The sequence below is a fragment of the Terrapene carolina genome, unplaced genomic scaffold, assembly GCF_002925995.2.
Source record: "Terrapene carolina triunguis isolate 2854851 unplaced genomic scaffold, T_m_triunguis-2.0 Scaffold62, whole genome shotgun sequence".
Classification (NCBI taxonomy): Eukaryota; Metazoa; Chordata; order Testudines; family Emydidae; genus Terrapene; species Terrapene triunguis.
Window position 1 is genome coordinate 11755607 of NW_020664413.1, and position 25663 is coordinate 11781269.

Here is a 25663-nt window from a genome sequence, read left to right on the forward strand (position 1 = left end):
GTGTGTGTGTGTGTGTGTGTGTGTGTGTGTGTGTGTGTGTGTGTGTGAGAGAGAGAGAGAGAGAGAGAGAGAGAGAGAGATGCACACTGCCCCTTTACATAAGCTGACCCATTCTTAAGTGCATTGTCTTTTTAAGTGGATCAGGAAGTTGAGACAGCACCTGCTGTCCCAGGCTCTCTCTGTCTCTCTCCATCCGTGTCCCCTCCCTACTCTATATGGAGAAGGGGTAAGTGGGGTGCAGGAGCAGGGGGACACCCTGACATTATCCCCTCCCTTCCCCCCTTGCACAGCAAGCAGGAGTCTCTGGGAGAAGCTCCAAGGCAGAGGGTAGGAGCAGTACATGGCAGTGGGGGGGGGGAGAGGGGAGGGACAGCTGAACTGCAGCACAGGGAACTTAGGGGAGCAGGGAGCTGATAGGGGGGCTGCCAGTCCACCCTGGTTACAAGCCCCTGCTGTCAAAGGTAGCGGCCCGGGCAGAGACAGATGCATCATGGAGGTGAATGCCTGGCTGCGAAGATGGTGTCGCCAGGAGGGCTTTGGCTTCCTAGACCACGGGATGCTATTCAAGGAAGGACTGCTAGGCAGAGATGGTGTTCACCTTTCGAGGAGGGGAAAGACCCTATTTGGACACAGACTGGCTAACCTAGTGAGGAGGGCTTTAAACTAGGTTCGACGGGGACAGGTGAGCAAAGTCCACAGGTAAGTGGGGAACATGGAGACCTGGGAGATGGGTCGGAAACGAAAGGGAGTGTGGGCTATATTGGCAGAGAGAAAGGAGGGTCAGGACAAAACTGGGAGGAAAGATCAAACCAGTATCTTAGATGCCTATATACAAATGCGAGAAGTATGGGTAATAAGCAGGAAGAACTGGAAGTGCTAATAAATAAATACAACTATGACATTGTTGGCATCACTGAAACTTGGTGGGATAATACACATGATTGGAATGTTGGTGTGGATGGGTACAGCTTGCTCAGGAAGGATAGACAGGGGAAAAAGGGAGGAGGTGTTGCCTTATATATTAAAAATGTACACACTTGGACTGAGGTAGAGATTCACATAGGAGACGGAAGTGTTGAGAGTCTCTGGGTTAGGCTAAAAGGGGTAAAAAAACAAGGGTGATGTCATGCTAGGAGTCTACTACAGGCCACCTAACCAGGTGGAAGAGGTGGATGAGGCTTTTTTTAAACAACTAACAAAATCATCCAAAGCCCAAGATTTGGTGGTGATGGGGGACTTCAACTATCCGGATATATGTTGGGAAAATAACACAGTGGGGCACAGACTATCCAACAAATTCTTGGACTGCATTGCAGACAACTTTTTATTTCAGAAGGTTGAAAAAGCTACTGGGGGGAAGCTGTTCTAGACTTGATTTTAACAAATAGGGAGGAACTCGTTGAGAATTTGAAAGTAGAAGGCAGCTTGGGTGAAAGTGATCATGAAATCATAGAGTTTGCAATTCTAAGGAAGGGTAGAAGGGAGAACAGAAAAATAGAGATAATGGATTTCAGGAAGGCGGATTTTGGTAAGCTCAGAGAGCTGATAGGTAAGGTCCCATGGGAATCAAGACTGAGGGGAAAAACAACTGAGGAGAGTTGGCAGTTTTTCAAAGGGACACTATTAAGGGCCCAAAAGCAAGCTATTCCGCTGGTTAGGAAAGATAGAAAATGTGGCAAAAGACCACCTTGGCTTAACCACGAGATCTTGCATGATCTAAAAAATAAAAAGGAGTCATATAAAAAATGGAAACTAGGACAGATTACAAAGGATGAATATAGGCAAACAACACAAGAATGCAGGGGCAAGATTAGAAAGGCAAAGGCACAAAATGAGCTCAAACTAGCTACAGGAATAAAGGGAAACAAGAAGACTTTTTATCAGTACATTAGAAGCAAGAGGAAGACCAAAGACAGGGTAGGCCCACTGCTTAGTGAAGAGGGAGAAACAGTAACAGGAAACTTGGAAATGGCAGAGATGCTTAATGAGTTCTTTGTTTCGGTCTTCACCGAGAAGTCTGAAGGAATGCCTAACATAGTGAATGCTAATGGGAAGGGGGTAGGTTTAGCAGATAAAATAAAAAAAGAACAAGTTAAAAATCACTTAGAAAAGTTAGATGCCTGCAAGTCACCAGGGCCTGATGAAATGCATCCTAGAATACTCAAGGAGCTAATAGAGGAGGTATCTGAGCCTCTAGCTATTATCTTTGGAAAATCATGGGAGACAGGAGAGATTCCAGAAGACTGGAAAAGGGCAAATATAGTGCCCATCTATAAAAAGGGAAATAAAAACAACCCAGGAAACTACAGACCAGTTAGTTTAACTTCTGTGTCAGGGAAGATAATGGAGCAAGTAATTAAGGAAATCATCTGCAAACACTTGGAGGGTGGTAAGGTGATAGGGAACAGCCAGCATGGATTTGTAAAGAACAAATCGTGTCAAACCAATCTGATAGCTTTCTTTGATAGGATAACGAGTCTTGTGGATAAGGGAGAAGCTGTGGATGTGGTATACCTAGACTTTAGTAATGCATTTGATACGGTCTCGCATGATATTCTTATCGATAAACTAGACAAATACAATTTAGATGGGGCTACTATAAGGTGGGTGCATAACTGGCTGGATAACCGTACTCAGAGAGTTGTTATTAATGGTTCCCAATCCTGCTGGAAAGGCATAACGAGTGGGGTTCCGCAGGGGTCTGTTTTGGGACCGGCTCTGTTCAATATCTTCATTAACGACTTAGATATTGGCATAGAAAGTACGCTTATTAAGTTTGCGGATGATACCAAACTGGGAGGGATTGCAACTGCTTTGGAGGACAGGGTCATAATTCAAAATGATCTGGACAAATTGGAGAAATGGTCTGAGGTAAACAGGATGAAGTTTAACAAAGACAAATGCAAAGTGCTCCATTTAGGAAGAAAAAATCAGTTTCACACATACAGAATGGGAAGAGACTGTCTAGGAAGGAGTACGGCAGAAAGGGATCTAGGGGTTATAGTGGACCACAAGCTAAATATGAGTCAACAGTGTGATGCTGTTGCAAAAAAAGCAAACATGATTCTGGGATGTATTAACAGGTGTGTTGTGAGCAAGACACGAGAAGTCATTCTTCCGCTCTACTCTGCTCTGGTTAGGCCTCAGCTGGAGTATTGTGTCCAGTTCTGGGCACCGCATTTCAAGAAAGATGTGGAGAAATTGGAAAGGGTCCAGAGAAGAGCAACAAGAATGATTAAAGGTCTTGAGAACATGACCTATGAAGGAAGGCTGAAAGAATTGGGTTTGTTTAGTTTGGAAAAGAGAAGACTGAGAGGGGACATGATAGCAGTTTTCAGGTATCTAAAAGGGTGTCATAAGGAGGAGGGAGAAAACTTGTTCACCTTAGCCTCTGAGGATAGAACAAGAAGCAATGGGCTTAAACTGCAGCAAGGGAGGTCTAGGTTGGACATTAGGAAAAAGTTCCTGTCAGGGTGGTTAAACACTGGAATGGATTGCCTAGGGAGGTTGTGGAATCTCCATCTCTGGAGATATTTAAGAGTAGGTTAGATAAATGTCTGTCAGGGATGGTCTAGACAGTATTTGGTCCTGCCGTGCGGGCAGGGGACTGGACTCGATGACCTCTCGAGGTCCCTTCCAGTCCTAGAATCTATGAATCTATGAAAAGCCCCCACAAGCTAGCTGCAACAGGCTGTTCTTCCTGCAAGCAGTGGACAAAGCAGGCGGCTGCTAAACGACATTAGAAGGGAGCATTGCACAACTTTAAACGAGCATGTTCCCTAATTGATCAGCAACATAACAACGAAACAATGTTAACCAGGGCGACTTTAAGTGAGGAGTTACTGTACCCAAAGGCTTGTATATCCTGTATATTACTGTACATGCTCACAGCATAACAAGCCATCATACTAGACAGGATTACAAAATAGTAATACTTACTCTTGCCATGTTATAAATAAATCTGAGACATTCCATCCAGAAAAAAAAGAGTTACATTGTAAAGCTCTTTCTACTTTTTTTATGTACAGCATATCCATTGTGTGAACAATGAACAACAGTCTGATTAAAGAGGTGTAACTCTATTATGTGATTGCAGAGTTATCAGCTTCCTGAGGAAAAAAACTGATTTATGGTAATGGGATTTTAAGTGGACTTACAGATTTATAATGCACACAATGTTCCACATTGGAAGTTTAACACAGACATTGGTGTTCTACACTTTTAACCTCTTAGCACCAGATGCTGCTTGCCTTATCTATACATAGACTTGGCAGGATTCAATTATAATTGATAACTGTAGGTAAACGTCTATTTCAGCTGACACTAAAAATCGATGAAAAATAAAAATCAATGGGTCGATGCGCCTGCAGGGATCGAGTGTCACAGACCTGTTGCAGTGTAGGGAGCTCTGTGCAGCTCCTGGGAGTGGCTCCACGACAGCAGAGCTGCATGCGCTCCCACAGGGGTGGTGACACCCGATCCCTACAGACACAAGTGCATTGGAGGGTGTGGTTGTCCTGGTCCAGTGGAGCAGAGACCCCCGCCCCCGGCCAACACTGTAAGGAGGAGGAGGCCAACCTGCTGCTTAACAGCTCCTTGAAAGGGACAATTCCCACGCTCCTGGCTAGTGAGTGAGAAAGCCAAACCTACCTATACAATTAAGGTCAACTCCTCAGCTGGAGTAAATAACGGAGCTATTTTGATTTATGCCAGCTGAGGATCTCGTCCTATATTGAAGCTATTGGAACTTCTTGCATGAGAGACTTCTCCCATAGCTGTTTCTTTATCGCTACAAAACAAAGCAACACTTTCCATTTTAGGAGACTGGTTAAAATGTAACTGGGCAAATATATATTATTTTAAAGGATCTGGCATAATTATAGCCAAAATTAATATTGCATCAGAATTAATTCAAATACTAGTGTGGTGTCTAGCCAAACAGATTAAAACGTCCTTAACAACTTGCATACAGTGCCAGTCATCTACAACACAATCTATAATCTTAGGTGTCTATGGTTAGGCACCTAAATCCCTATTTAGGCAACTACATAAAAGATGTGAGCTCTCAGCACTAGTGCCTAATTTATAAAAATTTGGGGCCAGATTCTTCATTGCATTCTTGGAGTCACTTGAGGAGTTCTCAGCTGGTGCAGAGCTAATATGCAGGCTACTGCACAACATTCCCCATTCTGCACAGAGCTCCAACCAATCCACAGGGAGCCATTGCAGCTGATGTAAATTTGAGTAACCTCAGGACTAAGGGAGCATAAGGCTCAGGGCTGCTGTAATGAAGCTGGGAGCTGAACTCACCCCCCTCTGGCCCCAGGATTGCCGAGGGCAGAAATGTGGTAATAACACCATCTCTGCCCACCCAGCCACCGCTCAGATGTACTGAACTCAGCCCAAGTGCCCACAAGGAACTTGGATACCATGGTGTGGAATGTAGACTAAAAATCTAGGTAGAAAGAAAGGAGACGCTATCCAGGCTCCTAAAAATGCCTGATGAAAATTCACCTTCAACTTATGTGGCATTTTTGTTGGCTTTGGAGTCCCTAATTTAAGAAACAGAAAGGACAGAATCCTCGTGCAGACTCAAAGACATTGCAGAGATCCTAACAATGTAATATATGTCCACTGGAAACTAAGTGCCTCATATTAGTCATATTATATCCAGTCCCAAATCTAGGTTTCTAACTTAACAGAGTAACAACCTGCCAAACCATCAAACCAGTTAATTTTTTTCTAAGGGTAAGTTAGCCATTTCTTAAAAGAGTATATTCATTTTCATGTTGATCTTTTAACTGCAAGATTACATAAATGATACATATTTATATGTTACCTTTCTGATCATGAAAAGTAATGATAGCTGCATTCTCTTCAGGTAACTGTTCAACATCTGACACTTGTGCACTTCCATTTCTTTTACTTTCAAAGTAGACAGTTATATAGTCATTAGATACGTTAGGTGGTACATTTTCAGCCTTAATGCTTTTTGTCACCTCAAGATGCCGTGCTGTTATATTTTGTTGCTTCGCCCTATGGTTTTGGTTGAACTTTTCAACAAATTTCCTTATATCTATAAACAGAAAAGAAAAACATTTAACAGATTTTTACTATTATGATGTTAGAAAAACAGAAGAAAATAAGCAAGTGTAGGGATCAAAATGTTCAGTTATACATAATTAATCCTTACTAACCAGCTTTGCAAAAGTCTACTTTCCCACTTGCCTGAGTGATTTTTTTTTTTTTTTTTTTTTTTTTAATAGGGAAGCAAAATATCATTAATTTTTTCACTATCATCAGCCATCATGGTAGAGGGTGGATGAGTAGTTTTTGTGCCTGGTCTTGTAAATAGCAGTTTTACAAATGTAAAATGATTTCCTCAAGGCTACAGAGGGAATCTGTAGCAGACCAGGATTACAGAATTTAGACATTCCTGCCTGAATTTGGTCTTATGCATATGGGCTATAGTTCTCCATACCATCTGATCTGATTTGTTAATCAGATCAGCTACAATTCTTGTTCAGGACAAATCCACATACACCTCTCACTGCTATACAATACAAGGGAATGCCTGTCTTCTGGAATGGTTGTAATCATAATGTTCCCTATCATACATACTGATCAGAGACACTGATGTAAATAAGAATATATTATATAAAATAGGCTAAAGTATCACTCAAGAGAGTACACCAGGGGTCGGCAACATTTGCAACGCGGCTTGCCAGGGTAAGCACCCTGGTGGGCCGGGCCAGTTTATTTACCTGCTGACGCGGCAGGTTCGGCCGATTGCGGCCCCCACTCGCCACAGTTCGCCGTCCCGGGCCAATGGGGGCGGCGAGAAGCGGTGCGAGCGAGGGATGTGCTGGCCGCTGCTTCCCGTCGCCCCCATTGACCCAGGACGGCGAACTGCAGCCAGTTGGGGCCGCGATTGGCCGAACCTGCTGCGTCAGCAGGTAAATAAACTGGCCCGGCCCGCCAGGGTGCTTACCCTGGCGAGCCGCGTGCCAAACGTTGCCGACCCCTGGAGTACACTATAATATGACTGCTATATATGCATATGTTGACACACACAGAATAGATTTGTATTGGTTTGAAAAAAAAATCACCTTTTAATGACCATTCATTACGTAGGATCAAATAATTTTCCCATTGTGGTCAATGGCATAACTATCACAGTGACTTTAATGGAACAAGGTTTTGGCCCTTAATGAATATTTGATGATGGCTTCTGTCTTAATAAACATGCACCATTCCATTAACAGTTTTGCTGATAAACTGTTGGCACCATATGGCCCATAATTATAATTCACCAGGCACTAAATACTATTTTATATAATTTTCAGTAGTTCTTTGTACACACTGCCAGCTGCCCAGCACTTCTGTACACAGGATTGTAATTTACAAATGACTGTAGTTCCCTCTTCAGTTACAAAACACACTAGATCTAATTCTCTTCTCACTTACACTGATCTTTACTCTGGTGTAGCTCCATTTACTTTAGTGGAGTTACTCCTGATTTACAATGATGTAAGTGAGACTGGATTTTGTCTGAAGCCTGTGGCAGAATATGTTCCTCTGTTTTTCAGCTCAGCTGAAGTGTTAGCTGAATGGCCCCTTTTAAAGCATCAAGTGAAAACAACATATTGTACACACACAGTCCATCTTACCAATATCTTTGATAAATGTAACTACAGCCGCATTTACTTCAGGAATCATTTCCATATTGAAGTCATTGTCATCTTCTGATAAGCCACTGATGTTCTCCACCAGCATAGTTAACATGCATTGTTTTGTAGTATCTTGTATATTTTCAAGCACAACTAGAGATGAAGTCATTTGTGGGAGTTCTTGGATATTCTCCACTTGCCATGGTTTCACATGGAGTGCAATTTTCTTTACTACATGATCCTTTTTCTTTAAGACTTCTTGTGCATCTAGTTCCACAGAAACACAAATAAATGGAGATCTCTGTTATATACCTGTAGTTACTCAGAATGGATCAATATGTTAAGTTCTATATTAAGTTCTGATATATTTTAAAATCTTCTCTCAAGTGGAGTCTTACTTTCTTTTGTTATGGAAAAGATTAAAACAAGTCATGTGGTCAAAAGTTATGATCAAGTTAAAAGTTATTCTACAGCCCCATAAAGGGACATCCAGAGTAGCCCAGTCTCCTTTTAAAAAATGCAGTTACCCCTAGTACTAAATGTTACTAGTGCCAATTAGTCCTTAAGTACCAAATATTGTTCTCTAGATTAGATTTGAAATGACAACATTCAGTGAGGGCTAATGAAGTGGATTAATTTATTGCTGAAATATATTAATTTATTTACAATATATGTATTTAGGACCCTATGGAGCAAAGTTACCACAGGCACAATTAAAGTTAATCAGGTTATTCAGGCTGGGATTTTCAAATGGAGTTAGGTGCCCAAATCCCTTTGGAGTTTTAATAGGAAATGTGTCCCTAATTTCCCTAGGCTCCTTTGAGAAAACTTGCTGAAGTGCTTTGCTAGATCTGGACTTGAAGTTGACAGTGCCACACTTAAATATCACACTTGTGTCTGAAATGTTCTTCACCATTATTTTTACAACACCTAAAATGACTATTAGTAAGACTAGAGAAAACATATTTTTCTATTTTTTCAGTCTATTTGACAGCACTTTGTGTATATCAGTTTTGCCATTTCCCCTGCATAGCAGCCAGTTTATCCCGTTCATTTGGATCCCTCACACAGCAACAAGCAGAGAAAAGCATTTTAGAACATATGGAAATGTGACGGTAAAACCATGGAAAAGGTCAGGAGAAATTGGGTGGCAAGTGTAAAACCTGACGCTATTTTAAACTCATTTTTTGAAATTGGTTCGATGGTGCCCTATTAACCTGCCACTGAACTATGTAGTCAAGCAAATATTATCCAATACAATTGTTCTTCATGGCTGTAGGACTATGCCACATAAGGCTTCACTCACTGAAGCCTTACTATAAAGACAAACACACACACACACACACATTCCTGACCTGCCAGCCACAGGGCCCCTTATAGCACTCTCTTATCTCTACTTGGTCAGTTCTCTTCTTGTCTCTTGGTTTAAGTATTAGAATTTATTTCTCTGTTGCTTCCCTAATTACCATCTAATGATAAATCGTGTGGGGGTGAAGGGTGGGCAGTACTTGAGGCCAGGCCTGCTGACGGGGGGAGGGTGGGGTGGGGCAAAGGGGTCAACTGCCCAGGTGCCTGGCAATTTAAAAGGGCCCGGGCAGATGGGATAGATACATTTTTTTTAATAAAAATTAAGATTTTAAAAAAAAAAAAAAAGGGAAAGAAATCCGGTTTCCTGCTGCTGCTCTGTACAGAGCGCCGTCCCTCATTGTGACAGTAACAGTTTGCCAGAGGGCTGCTACATCCTGCTGGTCTGGCAGAGCATCAGCAACAGCAGCCCGAGTAAGCGTGTGACATCTCAACTGAAATGTGGAGTGTGGTATTTCAAATCAGTCCTTACTGTTCATTATGGAGCAAAAACCTAAGTCCGGAGCTCAGAAACTGAGAGGAAAATAAGACAAAGAAGCCCAACTTGAAAAAAGTAAGAAGGGTAGTTGTATCGTAAACCCAGCCATACCTTTCTAGGGGGACCCAGAATTGCTGTCGGTGGGCCTGCTTGAGGCTGTATGGAGCCTCACAAGAGGTGAATGTGTGAGCCAGCACAGCCTGGGAGGACCACTATCAGGCAACAAGCAGCTAGAGTGTGATCCAAAAGGAAGACAGAGGAACAATGCACCACATGTCTAAGTTTGACTAAGATTCTAGGGGAAAAAAATCTGAAAAGCTCCCCTGAATACTGTCATTATAGTAAGGGAAAAGTAGATCTTCAATTTTAAAGTTGTAGGTGAGAAACCTGAGATATGCTAGCAGTCTGTTTTCCACAAAAGACCTGTGAGTTTCAACAGACCTTGTCTTCTCCACCCAGCTCAGTGATTCTGCAGAAAAACAATTTCAAGGAGGCACACAGATGCCAGCCATGGAGATTTATGTACTTTATCTTAATCAGTCTCTCTGCCCTATGCAGCAATTTGTCTTAAACAGGAGAGTCAAACAAGGAGTTAGGAGATTCTAGTTTCTCTTGGAAGCTACATAGTATAGATGTTTTTGGTTTTCAGGTTCAAGGCCCCCAGTTTAGGAAGGTAAATAAAGACCTTTCTGAATGGGTGCCTAATTGCAGAAGAGGAGAAACAGACAAGGAGGTAATTTATTTGCTAATTGCAGACGAGGATGTAATTTACTTGCCTAGGATGGTAACTTGGTTCCAAAACTCTTTTGCTTTACTTCCTTTTTAATGCCGTTGAGATTCCATATTATCAGGTGAATAACTAGCTACCACATCAGTACAAAGCTAACCTAACCTAAAGAAAAGCCATCTGAATCTTATTTATGACTATAACCCCTTTCATCTTCCTTATCCCTGCTGCCCTGTACCTTGTGTCCAGAATTTCCAGCAACTCCTCAGCCAACTGGTAAAGTTTTCCCCTGCACATGGTGCCATGGCAGACTGAGGATAGTATGAAGAATTTTGACAAACAGCAGTAGTGTTTCTCTGGTTTTCACAATGGCATGAAACTTACTGCCTTCTTTTCCCAACTTCCAAAACCTAAACAAAATGGGACTTGCGTGGGGCAAAAGGCCAATGAGAGATTTACCTCCTATCTACAGCCAGTATGTAGGGCAGTTCCCCACTTGCTATTTTAGCCCCTGAACAGGCTGCCCTGCCATGCACCTTACACAGTGGTTTCCATATATGAGATCTACATGGATCCAGTGATTTCTCCCTAGACCTATCCCAGTATTGTTTCCCTGTACTAGTGTATTCATAGCTGGCACGACACCCACATCTCCAGTGCACACTGGGTACAGGTACAGTTATTCTGTTCACACCCAGTCATCCAGGAATAACGTGTCGTCAGATGTTTGGCTGCGTGTGTGTTCTCCCTGTGTGCTGACCCAGCTCTGCGCAGATAGCTAGCACAGCAGATCCTGAGCGAATTGCCCAATGACGACAAAATCTGTTAAAGTGCGAAGGTGCCCAGCCAGGTTTATTGTGGATGAAGCAAGGTAATAGCACCTGGCAGACTCTACGAGGATACTAAGACATGTATGCCCGTGACAATGGACACAGCTCAGTCAGTGGTGGGACTTTCCACTGCTCCCTAGGCTGGCCAAAGACACTCCCTCTGAGATACATCTTTATACACAGATACCAACAAATTATGTATCACCCCTCTGACGTAGTTAGGTGCCACCCTCTGATGTGGCTAACCACCACCCATTACCTTGTACATAATGGTTCGATCAAAACATTTCTATCCATCACGCTGTCATCCTGACCTTGTTTTTAGGATGGGTCAGTGTGTTTCTGTTACCTTTGGGGAATGTGCTGGTATCAAGGTGTTCTGGTACCACCTTTCTGGAATGTGTTTGTGTATACATTCTTATGCCTAGCACTACTTAGGAATGTGTGTTTCTGCAATATCAGCCCTATTCTTGCCAGATTCTGTAAGCAAGGCCTGCCTCTTGCTCACAACTTAACTTTGCTTTATATTAGCAAGTTTTGACCATTACTTTAGTTCAGGCCTCAGGCCTCTGATACAAGGGCTTATGTCTCAGGCTCTCTTCCTACTACAACATGAAATTTCAAAGACCCATTACCAAAGAGGGCATATTTTTGAGAAGTATGTCTATATCATACCTTCAGCATTTTCAAAGGTGATGATTATTTGTTGATTATTTCTGACGCAGGATTTGATGGGTCCCCCACCTGACCGCATTCTATTTTCAAAGTACATGCTCACAAGGTCATCATCAATTTCCTCCCCTGGGGCAGTGATGATTACTACAGTGGATTGCTCAGAGGATGTCGTCTCTTTTCCCAAATTCCCTGAAGAGGATGAAATCACAGATGAGAAATCTGATTGATTGAACAAAATTAAAAAGGAAAAATGATCTTTTTATCTTTCTCAGCATTAATATCAAGCTTATCAGCACAAAAATAATGATAGAAGACAGAGAAATAAAAAGCTATTTCTAAAATGACTTTCCTTAAATTTGTTTCACAAAATTCTTTAAAAAAGCCAAATAAACTGAATGTATGATAGTGAAAAGTTGTGGATCCACAGTCCTGGAGACAATGTCTCCTCCACAAAACCAGAACAGCAGAGGAATGGCTGTGCAAACTTCTCCACAATGCCCAGTTTGGCTCATCCATGACAAAGAGGATCACCTGTAACACTTTGATTACACAGACATTTTCCTCTTACATTTCCCACTGTTGTCACCACCAGTGCAGTTCCACCAGTGCCAGCAATGATGGGACCTCTAACATAAATAGGGTACTGGTGTTTTAAACCACCGTGACGTCTACACCCATTTAGAGCAGTGTCGGATAACAATGTTTGCGCCACTGCTGACAGTGGTGGAGATGCAGTGTCAATGGAAACAATGGGAAATTTGTGTAGACACAGCCAACAGTGAGAGAGGAAGTCAGTATTCCGGCTCATTTAATACTTGGCCTCTTCTGAGATTGCCACTGAGGCTAGTGGTTCTGTGCTGTTGATACTTATGTGGCAAACTGGGAAAATGTCTGAATTATTTCTTGCATGCAGTGTTAGTTGTAGCCATATTGGTCCCAGGATATTAGAGAGCCAAGGTGGGTGAGATAGTATCTTTTATTGGACCAAATTCTGTAGATAAGAGAGACAAGCTGTAATGCTGAGAGTTCCTTTCCCAGACCTGAAGTCCTCTGCGTGGCTTGAAAGCGTGTCTCTCTCACCAACAGAAGTTGGTCCAATAAAAAATATTACCTCACCCGCCTTGTCTCTCTGGATTATTTTTTAGCAATATTTTGTAGGACTTGGTTTCCCTTTTCAATTTTATATTGCTGCGTGACTGAATGCATAGAGTTCTTTTACAGTCTCCTTTGATGTATTTTGTTAAGGAACCCAAGAAAGGTAAAACAATGATATAGAGAAGTCAGCCTCATTTAAGGATCTTCAAAGGAATTAAGATAACAATGGCGGGGCCATCAATTGGTAAGTGAGCTCACCTGATTCCCTACAGGCTAAGACTGGAAACAAAGAAGACCAATCCCCTCAAAGCCCCTTGCAGAAAGTGATATGGGAGGTGGTCAGAGAGGTTAGCAGGATGTGTCAGTGAAAAGGCTGACAGGCTGACTGAGGCCTGCGATACACTACAGACTTAGGTCAATGCAAGGTAGCTTACGTTGACCTAATTACGTAAGTGTCTACATTAAAATGCTGCTTCTGCTGAAGTAAGTCCCATGCTACACCGACATAATTCCACCTTCACAAGAGGGATAGTGCTTATGCTGATGTAGTTAGGGCGACGCAATGTTTGTTTACTGTGTACTTATGTCATCTGTTGACTGTCAGCCCCGAGTGTGGCTGATGGCTGACAGCTGGAGCTCCCCACTTCCCCCCGGGGCACTGGTACACAGCTGGCCTCCTGCCCCTGGGCGCTGACAGCCTGAGCTGTCATCCGGATGCAGGGCTCACCCAGCACCTGGCTGACAACTCAAGCTGACAGTGCCAGGGGCCCAACTGTGAGCTCATGCCTGGCTGCCAGCTCTAGCTGTCAGCCCTGGAGCGGCTGTCAGCGGTGGGACAGCGAGAGCAGCTGTCAGCCCCATGCAGGGCTGCCAGGCTCCAGCTGTCAGTGTCCCACAATGCCCCATTTCAGTTGGTGGAAGCGCTCCTGGTGAGGATGTGCACCACTGACAGAAAGAGCAAGTGTGGACCTGAACCATCGCTTTATTTACTGCGGTGGCTGTATGTCGACTTAAGTGAACTTAATTTTGTAGTGTAGTCAAGCCCTGAGGCAGGCTGCAAGCGGCGAAGGCTGGTTCTCCCAACTCAGAGATGGGGAATAAACCAGACCTGCCTCAGCTGTGGAAAGAGAGGTTAATCTAACATAAGGGAATATGCATGCAGTAGTCCTTGTTGCTTTTAAATCCACTTTTTAAAGTGCTGTGTACCTCTGGGCAAAAATAAATCATGCTTTGTTCTGAAGAAGTGGTTTCTGTCTCTCTGCAAATGTATGCTGTCACAGGCTCCCAAAGACAAAGCCTTGCAGGGTCCAATCCCAGTTGGGCCCGCTGCATTAGTCATGGTTGATACCAGGGGGCTGTAACCCAGGCTCTGGTCTGAGAGTGAGCAAACTGTTCAATTCCACCCTAGGAGATGTGAAGGCTCAATGCTTGACACCTGTGGGGTATAGTTAGAGAGACCCCGAAAAGAGAGAGAGTGGGCAGGCTCCCCAAGGACAGTGGCAACTTACAAAAGACACAGTCTGTATTTTTTAGACTCGTGTAATTAAGTCTAGTCTACTTTGCATTAAACAAACACCACAAGCCATTTAATTTTCCATGAAGCTGTTATAGTTTAAATTTCCATGAAAACCATCAATTAATGCAAGAGTAGAATTTGTGATTGTCCTATTTAACAAACTGTATACATACCTGTCCTCTTTTCCTGCTCTACAGACACAGAATTCCCATCATCAGAGCAGACTGGAAAAGATACATGGCATTCATTAACTGAAAAAAAAAAAAAAAAAAAATCCCATGAAACTAAATAAATGTGATTGCTTGGTGTTTACTGCAGTTGAAGGAACACTGTCACAGTTTTTAGAGCTCAGAATTAATCTAGTTTGATTGTTGTCTCCTTTGACAGCAGTTACCTTAGAATTACACCTTGTGATATATCTTTTTATTTCAAACCAAGCATTATGTCACTCAAAAATAACACAACCTCAAAAATTATGATGCATCATATAAAAACAAACTAGTGTGCAGACAGCCTGTTAGACTGTATCCATCCACTTTGTCAGAAACATGGCTAAGAGCCTTTGCAATCTGCTACAGCACTTTAAAGTAAACTCTGGCTCTTGCGAAATGGATGCTGTTGAACAAGAGATCTGTGGGACAGAATCTTTTTGTTGTGAGAAGCATTACTAAGAGCTCCTGTTCCTGCCTGGGGCCCAGGGCACTACCGCAATACAAATAAATAATGGTAACACGGAAGGGAGAAGGTAAATGACAAAAGCTGCCTAACTGCATTTGTGGCCTGAAACTTTGCCCCTTTCTCACATGTGCAAGTAAGGATTACTCAAGTAAGTACTTATCATGTAGGGGTATGCAGGAGGCTGACTAATAAGAAGGGAGAGTCTTACCCTTCTCTTAGCTAAAAATCTTGCAACAAAAACTGCACACCAGATGATTTCTCCAATCCTGTAGCACAAGGAGCTCTTTAATTTTCATTCAATTACTGGAGATTAGTTAAGGAACTTTGTTTTATCAAATGGGAGGGTTATTTGTAAAGACCTCAATGTGGATTAAAGAAAAATTGGTGTGGAATTACCTTTCTAATTAGGCCAAGAAAATATGCAGATATGCACAGGGTTGAAAGAATCCTAAAAGCCAAAGGTTTAAACAAATATTTCTGATGATTATACAAGTCTTTAAGAGAGATTCCACCCCACAATCTGGCCCTGAAATGTTGCTGTGGTGACATGTAGGAGCCACCAACAGCTCACAAAGGGCTGAAGGGAGTTCCATATGTATGACTTCACATTGAGAGTCTAGGCACATGTACATTGATTATTGAAATACTAGCTCATATCGAGAACAAAGCGATCATCATCCATTGATAGTTTTCAATGAGCAATTCTTTCAATAGACCAGGGATCCTTTATGCATAGATTTGTTTCCTCTGTGACTCACAGTGAATCAGGTGTTGATGGGTGGAACTGACAAAGCAAACATCAGTTTTAAAAATAGACCATGGAGCACAGATACCAGGGTTTAGCATGAGTTGCATGTTAATTTTATGGCTAAACAATGTTGACAGTGTCCCTTTAAAGTGCCATTGCTTACATTGTCTTTCATCAAGCCTCTATAAAAATAAATTTAACTTTTGAACTGCATTAACACTTTTGATACTGTTTCTCCAGGGCAACTGTTGTGCTGCCAATGTTCCACTGATGTTTCACAGATGAGGATTGACTGTTAATCACATTGAGTAGCACAGCTGGGGCCTGAGGGTACCTGGAATGTTCAGCAGCAATCCCTGTATGTAGTGTAGTTGTAGCCATGTTGGTCCCTGGATATTAAAGACACAAGGTAGGTGAGGTAATGTCTTTTATTTGACCAATTTCTGTTGGTGAGAGAGACAAGCTTTCAAGCGGCACAGAGCTTCAGGAAGAAGAGCTCAGTGTGGTTTGAAAGCTTGTCTCTCTCACCAACGGAAGTCGGTCCAATAAAAGATATTACCACACCCACCTGGTTTCTCAGCTGCAATCAACCAGTTGAGGGAATATGCTATGGCTGCTGTAGTTCAGAGCTAGACTAATGATAAAAACTGGAGAAGAAAAATAGCTTTCACAAGAGTAACAAATTTAAAACTTTCTGCAGGAATTGGAGGAGCAAAGCATTATAGGTGCTGATCCAGCAAAGCAATTAAGCATATGATAAACTTTCAGCACATGAATAATCCCTTTGAAGTCAATAATATTACTCACAGTGCTAAAAGTTAACTATGTACTTAAGTACTTTGCTGGACTGGGACATGACATCGGAGCCTGAGACGAGCCTACAGCAACAGATAATAGAACTCACTGATCATGTCCAAAACACTACTCCCTTCCAAGGGTTTGTCTGCACGGGAACTGGAAAATGTAAATTCCAGCTTGAGAAGACGTACCCGCGCTAACTGTGATCAAGCTAGCACACTAAAAATAGAAGTGTATCCACGGTGGCATAGCCGTTTTGGTTATGGTTTTGGATGGCTAGCCCCGCCTGCCACGAGTGGCTACATTCCTGGTTTTAGCACACTAGCTTGATCACTTTCCAGCTGTTGTGTACACATACCCTAAGTTAACTGCCTTTCTGAATAACTACATTCAGTCCGGCTGCAGAACCCAAATCCAGGCAGAAAAAAATCACATATTAGAATTTCTGCTGAATAAATCTCTACAGAGGATGCAGTTCAGCTTTTCTGATTTTTTCCTTGACTTCAATGGGTTCTACATTGAGCCAAGAGTTAGGAGTCATTGTGGAAAGCATTTTCTCTCCCTTAAAAGTAGTTTTTATCTTCCATATATCATTCCTCAACACAGAAGAAAAAGCTTCATTTCTCACAAATAATATTCTAGTTTTTATGAACATTATATAGTTCAGATTTGTTTTTTGTTTTGAACAAAACCTTACCTGGTTCTTGGGGTTTGCTTGGTGTCTCGGACTCCTAAAACAAAAAGGACAGTAAGCCAATTAAAAACAGCATGTGACATTCTTGCTATTACTTCAAAACTCTGAACACTGCAGGTTAGGATTCTGTTTCATATTTATTTACCTCTTTAGGACGCGGCACTTCCCCGGACACGTCTTTTTTGGTTGCACCTGTTGTTTCAGGCTGCATGACAACCAGCTTTAATTTTCCTTTCGCTGCCCAGTCAAGCTCATGGGTCTTTCTGTCAAGAACTCGCTGCCTCACTAAAGCACAAACAAAGAAAACTATTATAATCTTGGTAGAAGGGATGTTAGTTTATAGGTCTATGCACCATTATGGGCAACATACTCCTCCCTGCTGAGCACTGTTAACAAATCATACCACAAACTCCAACAATTAAACAAGAACATTAAAAAAATCATGGCACTAGACTGATGGGCTAAACTTCATTCAATAGAACTGTTCTTCATTACTTCCCATTTCTTTCCCCTTGTTTGCATGTTGCCTAGTTACGGCTAATTCTGCTCCCATTGACTTCAGGGCAAGGAAGATCATGCCCTTAGGTTGCAGGCAGTTTGGGGAAGGGACCTTGTCACCACACCAGTCTCTAAAGCGCCTAGCACATTGTTGGTGCTATATAAATAAGAGACTAAATAATTAATAATACATACCCTATATTAGTTTCCTTGCAATTTCCTTCCAATTGTTCCATTAGTAATAGTGGGGTGAGTAGAGGCATGGAACTGGGAGGGTGTTCAGTCCCCTAAACCCATAGATTTGTGAGGATCTTGAGGAATCTGCAGGAACATGGGGCTTCTACACAGCTCCCTGGGTTACCCCTTCCCCCATAGCAGCATGGTCCCCACTGGGTGATGCTCCAGAGCCCTCCTTTGGAGGGGTGCTGAATAAATATACGTGAGGAGTTATTCATCTTAACCAGCAGTAACTTCTGAGTGGATTTCTGACCTTATGGGGCTGTAGGAAGTAGGGAATGAGGAAGCATAAAGTGTCAGAAAAGTGTTTTATTTGCAAGAGGGCAGAGAAGAGGGAAATATATATAAGCCTGTTATTTGTATTACAGTAGCATCAGAAACACCAGTTAAATCAGAGTGCTTCACAAACACTGCAGCAAATGATCTACTCATGTGAATGAGGGTAATGTCTACACTACGAAATTAGGTCGATTTAATAGAAGTCGATTTTTTAGAAATCGATTTGATACCGTCGATTGTGTGTGTCCCCACTAAGCGCATTAAGTTGGTGGTGTGCATCCACAGTACCGAGGCTAGTGTCGACTTTCGGAGCGTTGCACTGTGGTAGCTATACCACAGTTCCCGCAGTCTCTGCCGCCCATTGGAATTCTGGGTTGAGCTCCCAATGCCTGATGGGGCAAAAACATTGTCGTGGGTGGTTCTGGGTACACGTCATCAGGCCTCCCTCCCTCCGTGAAAGCAACGGCAAAAAATTGTTTCTCTCCTTTTTTCACGGGTTACCCGTGCAGATGACATACCATGGCAAGCATGGACCCCGCTCAGCTCACTGTCACCATATGTCTCCTGGGTGCTGCTGGCAGACGCGGTACTGCAGTGCTACACAGCAGCATCCCCTTGCCTTGCGGACAGCAGACGGTGCAATACGACTGCTAGCCGTCATCGTCGTCCCGTGGGTGCTCCTGGACGACCTCGGTTAGGTTGGTCGGGGGCGCCTGGGCAGACATGGGTGCTCCTGGCCGGCCTTGGTGAGGTCGGTCGCGGGCGCCTGGACAAAAATGGGAATGACTCCAGGTCATTCTTGTCTTTAAGTTTCATCTAATGGAGATTCAGTCCTGCCTGGAATATCATGCCAGCTGGAGGCTTCTGCCTCAGGCTGTTCTCCCAGTTGGCAGCACCGCACGGTCCCACCTACCCCAGCCTACCCTTTGCTCCCATGGCTCATGAAGCCTGAACAGTAGTAAGGAGCAGTTCAACTATAGGCTGAGCAAGTGCATAATGGTGGTAGTATGTGCCTTTGGACATTTAATAGCTCACTGGCGCAGTTTACTGACTCGGTTAGACCTCAGAGAAACCAACATTCCCATCGTTATTACTGCTTCCTGTGTGCTCCACAATATCTGTGAGAGTAAGGGGGAGACGTTTATGGCGGGGTGGGAAGTTGAGGCAAATCGCCTGGCCACTGATTACGCCAGACACCAGGGCGGTTAGAAGAGCACAGCAGGGCGCGCTGTGCATCAGAGAAGCTTTGAAAACCAGTTTCATGACTGGCCAGGCTATGGTGTGAAAGTTCTGTTTGTTTCTCCTTGATGAAAACCCACCCCTTGGTTCACTCTACTTCCCTGTAAGCCAGCCGCCCTCCCCTCCCCACTTTGATCTCTGCTTGCAGAGGCAATAAAGTGTTGTTTCAAATTCATGCATTCTTTATTAATTCGTCACACAAATGGGGGGATAACTGCCAAGGTAGCCCGGGAGGGGTGGAGAAAGAAGGAAGCACAGGGGTGAGGTAGTTGTAGGGGCACCCCATAGAATGGCATGCAGCTCATCATAGAAGCGGCATGTCTGGGGCTCTGACCCGGAGCGGCTGTTTGCCTCTCTGGTTCTTTGGTAGGCTTCACGCGGCACTGCTGCGGGTCCCTGTTATAACCTCTGTCCTTCATGCCCTTGGAGATTTTTTCAAATATTCCAGCATTTCGTCTTTTGGAACGGAGTTTGGATAGCACGGATTCGTCTCCCCACACAGCGATCAGATGCAGTACCTCCCGTTCGGTCCATGCTGGAGCTCTTTTGCAATTCTGGGACTCCATGGTCACCTGTGCTGATCAGCTTGCTACGCTGGCCAAACAGGAAATGAAATTCAAAAGTTCGCGAGGCTTTTCCTGTGTACCTGGCCAGTGCATCTGTGTTGAGAGTGCTGTGCAGAGCGGTCACAATGGAGCACTCTGGGATAGCTCCCGGAGGCCAATACCATCGAATTGCATCCACACTACCCCAAATTTGACCCAGCAGGGTTGATTTCAGCGCTAATCCCCTTGTCAGGGAGAAGTACAGAAATCGATTTGAAGAGCCCTTTAAGTCGACAAAAATGGCTTCGTCATGTGGGCGGGTGCAGGGTTAAATTGATCTAAAGCTGCTAAATTCGACCTAAGCTCATAGTGTAGACCAGGGCTAAGAGTCTGCACTGTCAGGGCCTATGGCTGTAACTTCTTCAGTGCAAGGACTGTCTCTTACTATGTGTTCATAAATCATTCAGTGTAACTGGACCCCAATGCAACTGGTGTGTCTGCGCGCTTTTGTAATACTAATAGGACTACTCATAAGTGTAAAGTTAAGCATGAGCATAAATATTTAGAGGTTTGGGGCATTAGGTGGATCTGGTCAATGCATTACGAGGGGAACCCATCACAGAGAATTTCCGCTGTGCATAGGAACATAAGTATCATGGCATTGCTCAGAGCACATTAAAGGATTAATCCATCCTTGATATTGGATACAGAGTGTGCCATGAAACCAGAACTCATTTACTTCCTAGTACAGTGTTTTTGCACAACTGGCTCCATCTAGCAATTGCCTTTTTTTTTTTTTAAAGATGTGTTCCAAGTAAAAGATATATATGTGGCAGGATTGTGGTAGGGACAAATGAAAGGTCTTAATCAAAAAAATACACAAATATGCACAGCCTTCTGGGATGATGTTCAAAAATTACAAAAGAACACAAGAAATGAGCATCAGAAAGTCTGAGATCTACTCAATCTGATGTACATAGGAAAGGAAGAGTGGGCATACAGATGATACCCTCTCTCCATTCAGGAAATATGGCCCAACATTAGCAGATGTAAATTCTGTAGAGAAAAAGTTTGTAATAAATAATCTCGTATTACTGGACATTAACATAGCACTTTCCTCTCAAGTGCTTTACAGAGTTAGTGGCAGAGACAATCTGGCCCAAACATGGCTATGCGGGGGAGTGTGGGAGTTATAAGGTTTACTCCACACTTGTATGCAACCTGTCCAGTTCCCAAGTCAAGCATGTGGAGGCCAATACAACCTCCTGCTTGTCAGCAACTAGGTGCAGAATGGTGGAGACAGGTACAGATGGGAGGCAGAACTGTGGCTCCAACCCCCACAAAGCTTCGACAAGCAGAGCTGAGCTGACAAGAGGGAAGTAAGTTCTGCCCTGTAAAAGGCTGCAGTAACTTCCCTTATCCTCCAGATCATAATTTCTTCCCAAGACTCCTCATGGGGCAATGTGCTTACACGCTGCCCCTTACTCAGGGCAGGAGCAAAGGCTCCATCTACCCCTTGTATATATGCAAGAAACATTTCACCCAGCACTGAAATGCAGCCACCTCAGGTGTGATACACAGGAACTGTTTAACAACACACAGCTACATGACACAAGAGTTGCTGGGACCCCACTGACTTCAAAATCATATTTCTGTCTGAACTCCCCTCCCCCGCATAGTTACAAGAACAAAAGATTGGGTGGGGGGATTGTTCTCTTCCCCCCAGTTTGCTCAACTTCTGCAACACTGTGTAGAATCGTTTTCACTGTTTCCTCTGCACAGTCAGTCAGTTTCCCTTGTTCAGGGTGGTATCTCACACCAGAACAGGAGAGAGAAAAATATTTGAAAAAAATATATATATATTTTTTTAAATTCCAGTGGCACAAAAATTGGCAGGGGCAGGCGCAATACTGAAAGGACTTGTAACTGGCTTTTCAAAAGTGACTAGACTTCATACTGATGGTATCTTTTTAAGGACCAGAAGAGAGGAATAACCTAGTTAATTGAAACAGGACCTTCTGACACATACTCTTAGAATACATTTATTTCCAGGGGCAGCAGGGAGGGGGGCTTGCAGGAGCTGTAGCCTCCCTAAAATTTGCCTTGTCCCCCCCATAGTCACCCCTCCCAGCGCAAAGGTAGCCCTTACTTCTGCAGTTCTGTGCTGCTGCTGGTGGCGGTGCTATCCTTAGAGTTGGGTGCCAAGGCAGCAGCCACTGCACTCCCACCACCCAGCTGTGAAGGCAGCCTGGCCAGCATCAGCAAAGAAGGCCATATGAGCACAGGGAAGGGCAGAACATGGAAATAACAAAGGTGGAGAGGGAGCATCCAGGGAGAGAGATGGGGAGGAGCATGCATAAGAGTGGGGGTTCACAGGCAGGGGGAGGTGGGGCTTGGTTAGGGGAGGGGGTCACAGAACAGGGGAAGGGGGACAGGCATAGGGGAGAGGGATCACTCATGGATGGGGAAAGGGGAGGATGCATAGAGGAAGGGTAACTACGTTGGCAACAAACCTCGATGCCAACTCTGCCCACATATCTACACCAGCAACACCATCACAGGACCTAACCAGATCAGCTACAACATCACCGGCTCATTCACCTGCACGTCCACCAATGTTATATATGCCATCATGTGCCAGCAATGCCCCTCTCCTATGTACATTGGCCAAACTGGACAGTCACTACGCAAGAGGATAAATGGACACAAGTCAGATATCAGGAATGGCAATATACAAAAACCTGTAGGAGACCACTTCAACCTCCCTGGCCACACAATAGCAGATGTTAAGGTAGCCATCTTACAGCAAAAAAACTTCAGGACCAGACTCCAAAGAGAAACTGCTGAGCTCCAGTTCATTTGCAAATTTGACACCATCAGATCAGGATTAAACAAAGACTGTGAATGGCTAGCCAACTACAGAAGCAGTTTCTCCTCCCTTGGTGTTCACACCTCAACTGCTAGCAGAGCACCTCACCCTCCCTGATTGAACTAACCTCGTTATCTCCATACTGATTTATACCTGCCTCTGGAAATTTCCATTACTTGCATCTGAAGAAGTGAGGTTCTTACCCAAAGCATATGCTCCCAATACTTCTGTTAGTCTTAAAGGTGCCACAGGACCCTCTGTTGCTTTTTACAGATTCAGACTAACACGGCTACCCCTCTGATACATTGGGGAGGATGCACAGAGAAGAGGGAATCACAGCAGAGTGAGGTGACATGCTATAGGGAATGGGGGGCATGGACACCTCGGAACAGACGGAGTGTGGGTTGGGGAGGAGCCCCAGATGTGCAGGAGGGGACTAGCAGACAGGGCCGGCTCCAGGCACCAGCTTCTCAAGCAGGTGCTTGGGGCGGCCGTTCCGGACAGGGGCGGCAGTTCCAGGTATTTGGCGGCAATTCGGCGGACGGTCCCTCACTCCGCCTGGGAGTGAAGGACCTCCCGCCGAATTGCCGCCGCAGATCGCGATCGCGGCTTTTTTTTTTTTTTTTTTGGTTTTGGCTGCTTAGGGCGGCCAAAACCCTGGAGCCGGCCCTGCTAGCAGACCATGTGAGGAGGGGACTGGCAGACACAGTGACCAGACCTCCCGATTTTATAGGGACAGTCCCAATATTTGGGGCTTTTTCTTATATAGGCGCCTATTACCCGCCACCCCCATCCTGATTGTTCACACTTGCTGTCTGGTCACCCTTCAGAGGGCGGAGCTGGGCACTGCACGCGGGGGTGGCACAGGCACGGGGCCGTGGCCAAGCTGGGGGCGCAGGGGACGCTGCTGCTGTGACGGGGGGGGGTGGGCCGGGCTGTCCGAGGGCTACTAGCCGCAGGCTCGGGGGCCCTTCCCGCTAAGACAGGCAGCGAGGGGCCAGAGCCCTCAAGCTCGGGCCCTGCGTGGGGGCCGGGGAGCCTCAGTGCCCCCCTGGGTGTGCCCACAAGCTCTGTAGTCACCCCCACCCCCCCACCCAGCGCGCCATTTTCTGTCTCGCCCATCTCAGCTCCCCCCACCGCCAGGGGCCGGCGCCGCCCCGGTTGATACCCAAACTGCAAATAATAAACGTTAAGAGACGGGTCAGGGTCCCCCCCCCCTTACCTTCCTCCTGGGCGAAGCAAACCAGGACCTGGCCGGGCCGCTCCTGGATCTCGCACTCCCCCCCTCCGGATTTCTTCCCGCTCTGGAAGTAGCACAGGAGTTTCTTCCTCAGGTTCTTGGGGAGCCCCGAGCCCCCCCAGTCCCCCTCCACCAGCAGCGGGAAGGGGCACTTCGCCTCCCCGGCCATGACCAGCTAGTTCTGAGCGGCAGACTGGCCACAGGCGGGAATCTACCGCCTCACGGTACGAAAAACGCCCCGGTTGCTGTGCTTTCACTTTCATTTCCCGGAAAGCGCCTCCCAGAGTTTCTTTGCTGTAACGTGACCCAGGCCTGCCTCTGAGCTAGGAAACTGGGGAAGGGGCAGGCACTAGCTTTGCACGTGCAGCATCTCCAACCCCCCCACCCCCCCCGCAGGGTGCCATGACCTAACGTGGGGAGGTTTATCTGGGGCACCCTGCAAGCCTCCAATCTCACCCCCGGGCACCCCCCCTCCTCTGCCAGCGCAGCCCTACATGCATCTGTACAAAAAAAGCACAACGAAGATAAAGCAGCATGTAACGATGCTGGCTTTGGTGGGACCCAACTGAGAGTACCAATTCAGGACAAAGTGCTGAGAGCAGGGCAGTTACAACCCAAGGCTGGGGTTCCTTTGCACACCAAGGCAAACCAAACCAGCCAGAGAGGACTTTGGTTTTACCCCACTGGCTAACCATAAGTCACACAAACAATTCCCTTAGACACTCCAGTTTCCCAGTATCCCCACCAGTGCCATTTGTTATGGGGATGAATGGTTATGAAAGCCAATGCCCCAGTAAAATAAAAAAGGTTCTCCCGATCCCAAAGGACCAAGTCCCAGACCCAGCTCTATATACGAATCAGATCTTACTCACAAATCATGCTGTTGCCAATCCTTTAGAATCTAAAATCTAAAGGTTTATTCATAAAAGGAAAAAGATATAGATGAGAGCTAGAATTGGTTAAATGGAATCAATTACATACAGTAATGGCAAAGTTCTTGGTTCAGACTTGTAGCAGTGATGGAATAAGCTGCATGTTTAAATCAAGGCTCTGGAGTACATCCATGGCTGGGATGGGTCATTCAGTCCTTTGTTCAGAGCTTCAGTTTGTAGCAAAGTTCCTCCAGAGGCAAGAAGCGGGATTGAAGACCAAATGGAGGAGTTTTCAGGGCCTTTTATATCCTCTGCCCTGAGGAAGATCATAGCAAGAAGATGGAGCCTGGAGTCACATAGGCAAGCCACATGTCCATGCATGACTCAGTTCTTTACAGGCCAATGCCATTGTTTACATTTTAGTTTGAACGTTCCCAGGAAAGCTCAGATGTGTATTGGCGTCTCCCAAAGTTCATTGTTAGCCAAGTGTTCCTTGATTGAGCACTAACTGAGAATCAGGGCCGGCACCAGGCACCCAAGCTGGTGCTTGGGGCTGCACCTGGAGGGGGGCGGCGGCGCGGCGCTCTGGCCGCGGGGGGGGGGGGGGGGG

General features: G+C 44.9%; 1 protein-coding gene across 2 annotated transcripts in view; it reads right to left on the reverse strand.

Annotated features, from left to right (window-relative positions):
* The window catches only part of LOC112117778 (protein mono-ADP-ribosyltransferase PARP14), a 50462-nt gene extending 26112 nt beyond the window's left edge, over positions 1-24350 (reverse strand). Inside the window, exons 1-7 of one of the 2 annotated variants that reach the window (XM_026647412.2) lie at positions 24164-24350; positions 17420-17559; positions 17278-17311; positions 14530-14580; positions 11746-11934; positions 7671-7937; positions 5840-6076 (exon numbers count right to left, since the gene is read on the reverse strand). In XM_026647412.2, coding sequence (XP_026503197.1) covers positions 5840-6076; positions 7671-7937; positions 11746-11934; positions 14530-14580; positions 17278-17311; positions 17420-17559; positions 24164-24350 — 1105 coding nt within the window. Of the gene's footprint in view, positions 1-5839; positions 6077-7670; positions 7938-11745; positions 11935-14529; positions 14608-17277; positions 17312-17419; positions 17560-24163 lie in introns of both variants that reach the window. The other variant, XM_026647411.2, reaches the window with a different exon arrangement.
* Between the last annotated feature and the right edge of the window lie 1313 nt (positions 24351-25663).